Source organism: Solanum pennellii, chromosome 9 (assembly GCF_001406875.1).
Source record: "Solanum pennellii chromosome 9, SPENNV200".
NCBI lineage: Eukaryota > Viridiplantae > Streptophyta > Magnoliopsida > Solanales > Solanaceae > Solanum > Solanum pennellii.
Window position 1 is genome coordinate 75,029,145 of NC_028645.1, and position 13,805 is coordinate 75,042,949.

At 34.3% G+C, this 13,805-nt stretch overlaps 2 protein-coding genes across 12 annotated transcripts; both read left to right on the forward strand.

Moving 5' to 3' along the window:
- The first annotated feature begins 206 nt into the window (after positions 1–206).
- On the forward strand, positions 207–5,583 carry LOC107029521 (serine/threonine-protein kinase Nek2). 2 transcript variants are annotated; one of them, XM_015230949.2, is made up of 15 exons: positions 207–418; positions 1,108–1,280; positions 1,433–1,499; positions 1,992–2,057; positions 2,599–2,645; positions 2,774–2,819; positions 2,934–3,014; positions 3,106–3,148; positions 3,222–3,271; positions 3,346–3,427; positions 3,521–3,570; positions 3,723–3,796; positions 3,924–3,975; positions 4,107–4,562; positions 4,745–5,583. In XM_015230949.2, exons 2-15 carry the CDS (start codon positions 1,195–1,197, stop codon positions 5,372–5,374), a joined length of 1,830 nt encoding a protein of 609 aa, XP_015086435.1. In that variant the 5' UTR covers positions 207–418; positions 1,108–1,194; the 3' UTR covers positions 5,375–5,583. The 2 variants fall into 2 exon arrangements, with proteins under 2 accessions (XP_015086435.1, XP_015086436.1); XM_015230950.2 differs by having other exon boundaries at positions 414–483.
- Positions 5,584–5,854: 271 nt separating this feature from the next.
- Positions 5,855–11,046, forward strand: LOC107029642. Of its 10 annotated transcripts, none has more exons than XR_003574461.1 (5): positions 5,855–6,251; positions 7,234–8,298; positions 8,387–8,829; positions 9,200–9,288; positions 9,345–11,046. XR_003574461.1 is itself a non-coding variant. In XM_015231076.2 (3 exons), the coding sequence occupies exons 1-2, from the start codon at positions 5,988–5,990 to the stop codon at positions 8,296–8,298; spliced, it is 1,329 nt and encodes a 442-aa protein (XP_015086562.1). In that variant the 5' UTR covers positions 5,855–5,987; the 3' UTR covers positions 8,387–11,046. The 10 variants fall into 10 exon arrangements, 1 of the variants encoding a protein (XP_015086562.1); XR_001458035.2 differs by having other exon boundaries at positions 8,387–8,484; positions 8,769–8,829; positions 9,200–11,046; XR_001458036.2 differs by lacking the exon at positions 9,200–9,288 and having other exon boundaries at positions 8,387–8,484; positions 8,769–8,829; positions 10,736–11,046.
- The last annotated feature ends 2,759 nt before the right edge of the window (positions 11,047–13,805 follow it).

Below are 13,805 nucleotides of genomic sequence, written 5' to 3' on the forward strand. Positions count from 1 at the left end.
AGTATAAGGATCTACTAAACCATTTTATATTAATAGTGGCGATATCAAGAATGTTTTCCTTAAATCAGAATAAAGAAAGAAATGACCCCTACTAAATTAAGATTAGAGAAGGGACAACTCTCGAGTTTGTTCATCCCCATGACTTTACCTGTGGGGCCCAATTTTTTGATTTTAAAAAACGAACCAACTTTTTTCAAAAAAATAAAAATACATCAATGTTTTGAAAATGTCATTTGAAAGGAGACGCATCATCCCTTTTGCTTTGTTTACAATTCTTTTACCGCTCTCTCCATTTTCTTCCTTTTCTCTGTTCACTCCATAAATAAAATTAATTATTCAACAACTGGTCTTCATCTCTACATTGTTATCTCCATTACTTAATGCTCTGCCTCTTTCTCCAATTCTTCATCACTTTCAGGTACGTAATAGAGCAAAACATTTGGTACATTTTGAATTTTCTCTGTTTATCGGTTTCTGTAACGGGTACGTATTGTATTTTATTTATTTTTTTACTTTTTTTATGTGTTGCGAATTGTTGTTCTTCCAGGCAATTGCTATTCGATTAGGTTTAGTATTTGTTTTGAAGTTTTTAAAATGGAGCGGCGATTGATTTAATTGCAGGTGTTTATAATTGAGGGTTTAAGAGTTTGTATAGCTTCTGAAATTGTAGTGTAGAAGTAATTGGATTACGTTACTCATGGATCAAAACGTTGTGGTTTTTGAAGGAATTTATAGATTTACATTGAATAACTCATACTGCTAATTAGAATTCTTCGTTGATTAGTTGTGTGTGTGTGTGTGAATTGACTAATTTAGTATCAATGTGTTCTCAGGATAGTTGTTGCTAGTTCTTTATAGAAGTAGATTCTTCCTGCCTGGTTGAAAGAGAGCTGGGGAATGGGAGGTTGTGTAGGGTTTAGAAATGTCCTATGGTTTCAATTGGTGTATGAAAGTGGAATTGTATCTAGAGATACAACAAGTTTGCAGACACTTGCTATTATTTTAAACCTGCAATGACCATGGAAAGAAATTCTGAACTAAAGAGGTGTTGCTAATTCTTATGTTTTCAAAAAATTTCTTATAGATGCATTTCCTTTTGATCTACAGGATGTTTGCAGGTTTGGTTTGATATTTTTGTATCTTCATTGAAATCTGTTTGATAAAGCAAAGGTGGTCGTATAGATAGATCATAAGATGGAAAATTATGAGATTTTGGAGCAAATTGGGAAAGGTTCCTTTGGCTCTGCACTACTTGTAAGGCATAAACAAGAAAAGAAGAAGTAAGGAGATGTGCAACCTTTTCTAAGTACATCTGTTATACTTTGTTCTTTGTTACTGTATTCAGTTTATGTCATGAATTATTTCATTATTGTGTTACTCAGTTTATTTTTGATTTCTGACTGTTCTTTTTTATTTTCTTCTGTTCCTAAAGATATGTTATGAAAAAAATTCGCTTGGCTCGCCAGACAGAGAGAACACGCAGATCTGCCCATCAGGAGGTTAGCCTTTTATCAACTTTCTTTGCGAACTGAGAGAATGAACAGGGTAGTTACAATTTTTTTCTAGGTATCTCATGAAGAGCTTGAAGACATCTGCATATCTTGGCAACTAGATAAGAAATGTCAGAAGCACTATAGGATTCACTATTATTGTCTTAAATTGTTAAGAAGTTGTGCAATGAATTGCACATTGTTACCTGATAGATGAAGGTTATGCGTGCATTTGGGTTAATTAAACATTTATCGAACTCTTTGATTTGATCAAGGCCACAAAACAATGAAAAGGCTTTTGTTGATAAAGTGAAGTAATCATCATTGTTGTTAAGGTCAATGATACTTGCTTATCTTAAATGCACTTGTAAGACTCTAACTTGAGTAGATCCATTCTGCTTAATCTCTTTTTTTCTTCCTTCTATTTCTTGAGGAAGACCAGGGAATCTGTAGGTGCAGGTTTCTATGTGCAATTTCTGAACTGGGTTCTTTATTTTTCAGATGGAACTGATTGCAAGAGTACGAAGTCCATTTGTGGTGGAATACAAAGATTCCTGGGTGGAGAAGGTCTGTGCTTACTCTTGTCCTTTCACAATTTCACCTTAAACGCATAAAAGGAATCAACGTACATGTGATAACTTGTCTACTCATGTCATTTACTTCTAGATTCTCACAATGTGAACAGCATGAAAGATTGTTAAGTGGAAGTTTACAAATTGTAAGAACGGCAAAAAGGTGCCTATCTAAGTTAAACGTTGAACTATATAAGAACTAAAACTGCTGTTCAAGTGAATACTCTACCCTTGTGCATTTTTGTTATTTAAGTGATTTCTATGTGAATATGCATTTACATGTCTAAAGGTGATAGAGGTATAGTGATTTAACTATTGAACTCGATGGTTAATTAGGATTTTACTAGGCAGAAGCTGGTGCTACAATTCCAATTTTAGCAAATATTCTCAAGTTTAATACACCAATACGAGGAGTGGTACATAAATTATCTCAGATACGACTAAGCATTTGAGTTGTTCATAGTACTGTCTAGCTGTTGAAGAATTATTTATTCAGTCTACCGTGCCATTGACCATGTGAAAATACCCAATTTCAGGGATGCTATGTGTGCATTATTATTGGGTATTGTGAAGCTGGTGATATGTAAGTCATCTTCCTTTTCCAAATGAACTGTTTTCTGAATATTGGACCTTAGGCCTGAGCGCCTGAATCTAGTTACTGATGTCTTTTTGCCTATATATCGTCTAATAATCTGTTCATTACTTATACAGGGCAGACGCTATTAAGAGAACAAATGGTGTTCTTTTCCCCGAGGAGGTTGTTATTAAATTTACATTTCCTTGTGATTCATACCTTCCTGCCTCCTCCAAATTTACTTCCTAATATTGAGACCATTTCATTTCCTAATTCTAAATACTGACTGGTAAGCAGAAGCTTTGTAAGTGGCTAGTTCAACTGTTGATGGCACTTGATCACTTGCATTCGAACCATATAATTCACCGTGATGTCAAGGTGAGTTGCATATCTCTTCTGTGTTATTCCATAAAGTTATTCTTTCTCTGTTTCATAGATTTGTTTGCTGATTTTACTTTTTTGGCGTCAGTGTTCAAATATTTTTCTGACTAAAGAGCACGATATTCGTCTAGGTAATCCCCTTACCTCATAATTTGAAGTTGGGTATGATTGACTTTGAGTATTTATTTAAAGATCTGTTTTCAGGTGATTTTGGTCTTGCTAAAATACTATCTTCCAATGATCTTGCTTCCTCTGTAAGTAACTTGTCTGCGAAGATTCTGTATTTGTTGTTTTGATTAGTCTGGTGATGAGGCATATTGACTGTCAGGTGGTGGGCACTCCAACTTATATGTGTCCTGAGCTTCTTGCTGATATACCCTATGGTTGCAAATCAGATATATGGTCTTTGGGTAAGTCTTTACCTTTCCTTGCTTGTGTTGCTTCACACGGAACCACTTTTTATTTTAGATGCACGCTGTTTTGCTGACTGTTTGCATATCCAGGTTGCTGCTTATACGAAATGACTTCTCACAAGCCGGCATTCAAAGCATTTGTAAGTCATTAAATAGTACTTTCCAGACAATGAATTTCTAGTACTATCATGAGTTATATAATCAATTACTAAATCATAGGTGCAACTGGCAGGTTTAGGGAATATTCTGGCAGCTCAGTACTTTTAAATAACCTCCAATGCTTTTAATGCAGGATATGCAAGGTCTCATTAATAAAATTAACAAATGTATAGTTGCTCCACTTCCCACCGTGTATTCTGGTGCACTGTGAGTAAATGATCTTTTACACATTTGAGGCTACCCATTTTTGTTCGTATTTCGTCAAATTGTGCTACAATTGGATTATTATATTTTTTTTAATTCTGTTGCTAAAGTTAATTTGTTTCTTCGTCAGCCGTGGCCTTATTAAGAGTATGCTAAGGAAAAATCCAGAACTCAGGCCAAGTGTATGTACCCCTCACTTCCTCAAAGTTCACTATTTACTTTCTAAGTGTATATTTCAGCTTCCAGAAAGGAAGTTACTGTTTGACACATCAACTCTTTTTTCACTTCATTTCTCTTTCAACTGTTGTTCCAGGCTGCAGACTTACTCCAACATCCCCATCTTCAGCCCTATGTTTTAAAAATCCTTCTGAATTCTGACAGCCCGAGGCAGCACAAGTTCCCAGTCCAATCTTCTAATTCAACATATGCAAAGAAAAAAAGATTGTCTGAGCCGAGACATGCTCCGGTCTTTAATGAAAGAGAGCTGAGGCGATTGTCCGGTGATAGAGCTTTGAATCCTAGTATTTCTGGAATGGACTCTCCATGTTTATCCCGGAGAAAAAAAGATCTAATGAGCTCTGTGAAGAAAAATTTTTCAGAGCCATCTGTTGAAAGTGCTCCTTATGACCTTGGCATAAAAAGTTCTGCTATCTCAAAGTTGTCGGGTGCTGTCAAAACTGTGCGATTCAATTCAAACAGAAATTCCACTCCTCACAGGAGACAGAGCACTCCATTAAAGATGTCCAATGCTGGCTCTACCCGTGAACTGGTAAGTTTCTGATGAAGTAGTATCATAAAGATCTTCAGCTTATAAGTCGAAACAAATGAATATAACTCCAGTCAGGAATTGGATATTCTTGTCCCGATTCTATATTATTGAGCTAGTACCTGTAGTTTTTCAAGGCTAGATTTCTCATCTAGACTTAAATATCTATCTACACATGTATGCAGCTTCCAGTGACAAATACACTAGTTAGCCAACCTTCCAAGTCAACACGTAGAGCATCTCTTCCTTTATCAAGAGGAGCTGCGAAGTTGGAATCACCTTACAAACACAATGTTGGTCTTATACACCAAGTGCAGTCTCCGGATGTTTCCATGAATGCTCCAAGAATTGACAAGATGGTTGATCCCTTGGCTTCTTCAGAAGACCATTTTTTACCCATCCAGAGAGCTTCACCAAAATCGACACAGTTGTCTTCCCCATCACCACGCTATAGTGACTGGTCATTCACAAAAGACAAGTGTACAGTACAGGTTGTTGACAGAACCTTCCCCAAGCCACCTTTAATTGACCCTATTCATGGAGTTGCACAGATTGGAAGTGAATGTTCAGAACATTATCCAACTGGTGCCTCAAGCCGGTCATCATCAGAATCTCGTTCACGGAAGTTCGATACATCTTCTTACCAGCAACGTGCTGAAGCCTTAGAAGGTTTACTTGAGTTCAGTGCGCAACTATTGCAGCAAGAGCGTCTAGACGAGCTTATGGTGTTACTGAAGCCATTTGGGCCAGAAAAGGTTTCTCCAAGGGAAACTGCTATATGGTTGACAAAGAGTTTTAAGGAGAATGGAGTGTAACCTTCTTCTCCGTTTTGATCTTTACTGCTTACATGAACTAACGAATGCATGGGTTTTCAAAAGAGAAAAAAGAATCACACAATGCATAAGGGAGAACTGTACAACATGAAAATAACCTGTTAATGAGAAGCAGAAAGAGTAATTGATTGTCTTGGGTCTTGTTGAATGTGATGTTTAAATGAATAACTTGTTCATTTTTAGAAGTTTGATATAGCAGCGTCTTTAAACTTACCTCACTATCCGCAACTAATTTTTTCAATCTTCAACACAAGCAAATGAAAAAGAGTACTACGAATTGACCCATTGAGTTGACTGTTTGACACGTTAAAATCTACAAGGCATTCTAGTTTCATTGAAATTTGAAGCCATTGTTAAGCAAGAGAAGTCCCATGCGTGAGACTGAAATAAAAGTTGGACCAATATAGCTAAATATTTTATTCTTACAGACACCTACTAAAAATTTCTCAAAGAAGTAATGACATAATATTTGCTTGGGCAAGAACTGTTTATTAGTTTGCAACGAAACGACGTCACTTTAGTCGACTATATATATATTTTACGACTTGGAAATTGCAGCATTGCTACAGCGGCATAGCAACAAACGGGAAAAAAAATGGAAGTAGTAGAATTGTACGAGCTTCACTATTCCGATTTGCTGCAACTCTCTTCAGAGAAATCTTTATCAGATGAATTTATTGAAGAAACTCAGCGGCTGAAATCAGTCACCAGAAGTGTAATGAAAAACTTAGGGCCAGAGGGACCAGGACTCCTCGCCATCACCGGCGTTCCAGAAGCTTCCAATCTGCGGCGAGCTCTTCTTCCTTTAGCTCGAAAACTCGCTCTTCTCAATAATGAGGATCGCAAGCGCCTTCTTAAGGTCAACCTCTCTCCTTTTGTCCTCCCTTTAATATTCAAAAATCCTAATGCACGCTTAGCTAAGGATACAATGTGATGAACAAATTTTAAAAAAAATTGTACAATCTAATTGAGGTTAAAATTCACTTATTACACTTGTTTGGTTAAATAAGGAGAAGCTCTAGCCCTTATTATTTATGCAAATGAAATGTGCTTAAATAAAAAACTATTGGCTAGTAGTAGTAGGAGTATGTCGATAGTAGTGATTTGTATGAGTGCATTGTCTTGTTGCGCTTATTAGTAATCATAGTACTACTCTCTTAGTTTCTTCTTCTTTGATTTCTGTTAATATATGTTCTTTCGTGTAGTTCTATTATAGTATTATTTTGATGTAGTACTGTTCTGCTACTATATGTCGTTTTTGTTATTATATATTGTCTATTATACTTCCATTACGTCTTTTCTAGATTGATTTTGTCTTGAACCAAGGTTCTATAGGAAACAACCTCTCTACCTCGCCTCTAAGGTAAAGGTAAGGTCTGTGTACACTCTACCCTCTCAGACCCCACTTTATGGGAGTACACTGGATATGTTATTGTTCTATTTGGAGGACCCGTATATTTGTAGGATGACGTATTAATATCATTTACCAATGTTTGAATGAAATTTGGCTACATAAAGGAGGATGGTTCACTTTTTCAAATTAGTTGGGGTTGGCTATATATATTTACTGATAACAATATTTGAGATCCAATGGGTATCTAATGTTAAATGCTTTACTCCACTTTGATTGGTGAGCATATTTATCTGCATATCCCAAATTGTTTTGCCATATTACTGCTTGAGGGTGAAGGAATGGTAATTGTTTTAAAGGCTATTTTTATGACGCTTTTGAAATGTGACTGTTGCATTGTAAAATTTGATTTTGAAAGAACAAGGATGGTAGCTAGGTTGTATAATTTGCTCCATTGCTCACTACTCTCAATATAATCATTGATCAACAGGAACAAAATCTGGGAAGTGATGTATCATTGAAGAACCCGAATAGAGATGTCTCCTCTTTTTCCATGCAATTGAAATATGAGCAATGCTATGAAAGAAGTGGTTGTCAGGTTGATGATCTAGATGTTGATAATCGGGATAAAGGAGAGGTTGATCAGGATAAGTTTAAGAATTTAGGTTGCACCTTTAAGGAGCTAGGATATTGCATGATGGACTTAGGGCTTCGCCTTGCACAAATATGTGATAAGGCCATTGGGGGCCAAGAGCTGCAACAGAGCTTATTAGAGTCTGGCACAGCTAAAGGGCGTCTGATCCATTATCATTCCGCTGTTGACAATGATATTGTTAGAGAAGATGCTAAAAGAAATGGACAGTCTAAAGGAAGAAATGGGAAAGCCAATAAAAATGAGCAATTAGGTCTGAAGCAGCAAGGAATTGAGTCATTGAAAGACCAGTCAAATGACTATGGTCTGTGGCAGCAGTGGCATTATGATTATGGTATTTTCACTCTTTTAACAGTTCCCATGTTTCTATTGTCCTCTCACCAAGAAGCACCAGCAGCTATAAATAATGATTCACCTGTTTCTTCTAAGCATGAATTCCCTTCGCCCAGTGGGCACACATATCTTCATATATTTGATCCCAAAAAGAATCAGGTCTTCATTGTAAAGGCACCTTCAGAGAGTCTCATTCTGCAGGTTGGAGAAGCAGCTGATATATTATCTAAGGGGAAGCTACGAGCAACACTTCATTGTGTTTTTAGACCACCAAAGGTTGAAAACTTGAGCAGGGAAACATTTGTTGTTTTCTTGCAGCCAGCATGGAGCAAACAGTTCTCTCTTTTGGATTACCCGCTTGAACTTTTAGCTTTAAGTGGTCAGCAGTGCGGGGTATGTAGCAAGGGAACTGAACAGTCTAGGCAGGTCCCTGAGGAATTAAGTCATGAGATTCAAAAGATTGTTCCACCACTTTTGTCGAGGCTGAAAGATGGGATGACGTTTGCAGAATTTTCTCGTGAAACTACAAAACAATACTATGGTGGTAAAGGTTTACAGTCCAACAAATAGGTGAGTAGTAATCATTTCTTTTGCTTCGCATACGAACCTATAACTTCAGTATATAATAGCGTATTTCTTATTTTTATTTTGGATTCAGGTTTTCTGTGTATATCTTTATATGGCCAGAGGTGCCATCCAGCTTGATAATGTCAAACTGGTGGTTGCAAAGTGTCACTGTCAACTTCCTTTTCTCAGGTAAAGAGGGGGCGGCGTGCCTCTTGTACTGTTAGGAAATGATTTCACTTTCTATGGGAACTTTGTCTTTGGAACTTCGGCAATAGCCCGGTTTTGTGTCAATGGTTCAATGCACCTAAGGAAGAGAGAACAAGTCACTGCAACTTGCAATGACTGCTGAAAGCTAAGAACATATTCTTGTGACCTCTACTTGGGATACCTTTGCCACTCTAAACTTTGGATCTCCAAGATCTACCTTAAATTTACGTCCTAGTCATAGGTTTTTCTTTGTGTGTTACTTGCAGATAGCCAGAAGGTAGGCATGAATGGGGTTTACAAGCTTGGGCCTCATCCGCATAACTACAGGTACATCTGACTAATTCGAAATGCTCTCCTGGTTTTGGACTTGCATTAGGACTGGCTCAATGCCCTGTTATTCTTCATCATGTCTAAAATAATGGTGGCATGTTCAATTAAAGAAGAAAATCAAATAAGTTAGTCATTTAAATGTTACCGTTTACGAAAGAAATATTGGAATATCCGTAAGTACAATGTGTGAATTTCTTAAAGATGTGCTAATATGAAAATGAGATACTAGAAATGGCAAACCAGTCAACCGAAACCTTCTCAGAAGAAGAATGTGGATTATCAGACCACAATCCTCTTCTGTTGCAAGGCGCGTTGCATCTTTAAATTCCTTGACTCCTCACCTAAATGAACTGTTCTACCTTTGCAGCGTTGGACGTTGGTTATACATTGTTTCAGTTGATCCGTTTTGATGAACTTTTCGCTTTCCTTTGGTTACACTTACATCCTCATACGCATGTATATATATACATGTGCTAATTTACATGCATACAGTTTTCCACGCAAGTGCATAGATAGTCGATTTTGGGACCTCTGTTTAAAGCATAAATGAGGTTAATATACTGTTGTAAGTTTAGTCATTTCGGAAATAAACTTTTGAAACATGCGACTATAGTTGTAAAAAAAATTATGTGTCTGAAGCTGGGTTTCGTAGGACAAACATCAAGTATGTATATCTTAAGTATGAATTATCAGTTTCATATATATGTTGGAAACTGAGAATAGTAACTTGTTTTCTTATTCCAAATAAAGTGCTCTCTTTTCTCCTTTGAGAAAAGTATATAGCCTAACATGACTTCATCTTGAACTCCAACTTAAAGTCCAAATAAAGTGAAAACATTTAAATTTACGACCAAAAGCCTACTAAACTCACTTTTCATTTTGAAATTGCAACACCACAATCTTTTCGAACTTTCTCCAACAACATTACTTGATCTAATCGAATTTTAAGATTCACTTCTGTAAACATTATAGACGATGTACAATAGATTTTAAACACACTATTGTACAACAACTAAGAAGCACTTTATCTGAAGGCCTAGAGTGGCTGCCAGTAGTGGCCGTCTGGTTGAGTCAGTATTTGCTTAGAGCATTCAAAATTTTATGACAAAAACACACGAAGAAATTAAAGAGATGCAATATACTTGATATATATATATGTAAATATAAAAGGAGGTTCGGCTTTCGACCCCTAGCTTGGCATATTTTGGAAAAAAAATGGTAATAGGTTAAATAAGGTGTGCCATGAAATTTTACTGTTTTATGTTAGCAAGTTGTATGAGTATTAGAAATGTTTTGCCCTTCGAGTGTTGTCAATCTTTTTCATGTTTTTGGATAGAAAAGAGTAGTTTATAATGATTACTTGTTGAATGCTTTTTGTGAGCACATGCTGCCCATTTTAATAACACAAGGACTAAGATGAGGTAATTATTCCACTAGTTGAATGATGGGATATATTTGCCTTGTAGTTTGTACCTATTGGAGAGCATACTTGTACTATTTCGATCAATTTATTCTATAGGCCTCGTCTTTTTTGACTTCTAGATTGTCTTTATTTCAGAGTGGAATAACAACTCTTTATCACTCTCATAATTGAATCAAGGTAAAAACTTAATGTTTATATCTAATCAATGAACGTAAAATGGTGAGAATAAATATTTATCTTAAATCACATATTCAATATAGAATCTTGAAGGTGATTGAGGGTGTATTTCATATTTTCTTTCTTTGAATTATTCGATCTGATTTATTATTCATATCTCCATTTAAGTTAAGACGAATCGAGTCATAATCCAACCCGCTCCAAATGTTTACTAATCGATTTCAACCCTATACGACAGATGGATTCAGAAACAAATAATTAGATGTATTGATTGAATGGTTGAAACAATGTACTTGTCTGCAGGAAAATGATGACATTTTTGAGATGAAACTTGACAATTTTTGGTTGGTACATTGTACATACAGGCAAATGAGTAAGCAAATGAATTGAACAAGAAGCTCTGTGAGGTGAAAATTTCATGTACACTAGAGCTATCTTTGCCCACGGGTGTCAAGTGACACCGCTTTGACGGAAAATTATATTTTATATAGAGGTCAAATTTCGGTTTAATAAATATATATACTATTATTGACACAAGTTGATTGTTTAATTTTCTAGTTAAAGGGTTGTGAGAATTTGTTGAGCTTGCGTGTTTAAGTCCGATAATTTTATAATTAATTTTTATTATAATTATTGACGCCCCTTAAGGAAAATTCTTATTCCGACCCCGCGTTACTGAGTGTGACAATGATTTGTTTTACAATTAGATCTTAAATGTAAAACCAGCACAGGTTAGTATCTGTCCACTTGTCCAATGAAAAACAAGGTGAATAGCTGATTTATTTAGATATGGATTATATTATATTTTATACATAGAAGCTACGTACTATATAAAAAAAAAATTGGATAAAATATAATCCAAAAAATTCAGAGACGGCGCCACTAAGGTATTTCTAAAGATGCTACTTTGGCTCCAAATTATTTATATTATATATTTATTAAATGTGGAAGTGACTGAATTTGTTTCATTTAAAATCATATTATCCAGGTTATCCGTTAACCCATTTGTACTTGCATTGTATTAAATATAAAAAAATATATCGGGTGCTTTAATTTGGTAGAAAGTCATAAAGAAGGCATTGAATTAGCAAAATTAGAAGCTAGCATAAAATATACCTATTATCTTTCATTGAGAACTGTATCGTATAGCTCTATCTGCTATGGTTGTGCTAGAATACATGGAAAAAAAAATATACTACCATTTTTATCTTTATTGAGATTTGAACATGAGATATCGTGATTCTCAACCTATTCCATTAACTACTAGACTACACCCTTGGATGACAAAGTTCACGTCTTGATCCAAACTTTATGTATTTGTTTAACAATTCATTGAATAAGTAAGTTTTGAATCAACTAATATCATAGTTATCGTCTCAAAGTAACCATTCTTTTGATCTATAAACTTCTAATTCTGAGATCATTTTTCATGAACACATATTTGTTGTTTGATCATATCAAGTCAATAAAATTTTTAAACTCATACCCTTTTGAAGTTACAAAATGCAAACATCAATCCCAATGATGAAATGAAAGTGAAAGGAGAGTAATGGTTGATCATTGGAATTTTCAGACAAACCGAATAAAGGGATCTTCTTTTAAATCCTCACAGATATAGCTAGAGATTGTGTAATGGTCCCAACTCTTTTTTAAAATTTCAAAAAAAAAATAATAATTATTTTTTAAATATTATTTTATAGTTTGCTATAATAGTTTTCAGATATTAGAAGATGATAAAAGTAAAAGAAATAAAAAGAACAGAAAAAGATCTGAAAAAAAAAAGAAAAGAAAGATAATGACGTTTCTTAGCTTATAGCACGCCTAAATAACTAGTACAAAATTCATACAGCTTTGTTCAGAAATATTTTTTTGTATTGATCCTAAAAAAAACATGTAAGAGCTCTTGATGTTGAGAATACTTGAGACAAATAAATAAATAAGAGACACAATATAAGAATTATTCTGAATTAAATAACCTTATAGGGTTTGTCATTTTGTATGTAACAATTATGCCCCGACAATTTATATTGTTTTGTAATAAGGTATACATAGTATGTTCAGTGTCTAAATTGGAATATAGAATTAGATGAACAGTGACATATCATCCAATTTTTCAAACTTTATTTAATATTGGTGTATGAGTTGTTAGTGTTGTTTTAGGGGACAAGGAAAAGATGAGTCAGGAGTTCAAAGAGTGAAAAATGTTAATAAAAGTTTTAAAACGGTATATAATTTTTTTTAAAAATCAAAACGATAAAATCACTCAAGAGGTAGCGATTTTGTTCGCAGCAAAATCACTACAACTTACATGTATATTTCCCATCTTTTCAAGCAGTGATGTGAGATTTTATTCGTACATCAAATATATACATACCTTTTTTTTGCAATTTAATTTACATGTTCGAATCAAAAGTAGTAGATTTGATTGAAACTGACTCTAGATTTTTAGCTGCATTGATGAATTGAACTTGAACTAAATATATGCAAGGATGGATCCTGATTCGATAAAAAATTATATGAGGTATTTTTTTAGCGTATATATTTGTACTAAAAGTTGTACTTGACATATATAAGCTTTAGATACGTCTTTGTTTTAAACACTGAAGGTTATAGAGCTTTTGAGAAAAAGTATATATAAGCATCTTAATGATTATTATTCGTTGTAGAGTACATTTTTAGAAAAGAAAAAGAGAAGGAAAAGTATTAGTTGAGAATTTCACTTTCAAGAAGTGCTTTTTGACAAAACATTTTCCCAAAAAATAAAAAATTTCATTTCTTACGTTATGTTTGATAATAAGCAATAACATTATTTCAAAAATATTTATACGTAATTTAGAAAAACAATGTGAGAGAGGATGTGGAAGTTGGGGGCTTTGACGGTGGAATAGACAACGCACTTAAAATGTTATTTAGTAGGCGTTTGGTCAAACGATATCATATTACGATATAAAATCAGCGTTTGGACATGTGATTCCACACTACTTCCATCTCATGATTCCCATTCATGAGATGAGAATTCCATAACATGATTTGGAAATTTTTAAATACAAAAATGGACCCACAAGTTTATATTTTATTAAAACAATCCACATTTATAACTAATAAACATTTGTGTCATATATAAATAAAATTAATAATCACATTTTTACTTTTTAAAATTTATTATTGCTTTAAATTTGGTAAATATAAATGATAAAGTATGAATTGATTTGATGAATATAAGTAAGTCATGGAAGTAATACTTTTTTGATTTTTCATAATTGAAAATACTTCTCTTTCGGCTACATATGAAAATGTTTAAAACAATTTAATATGGCAAAAGGACAAAATTGGTGATGTATGTTTGATAATCACTGCTTCCAATATGTTTGTT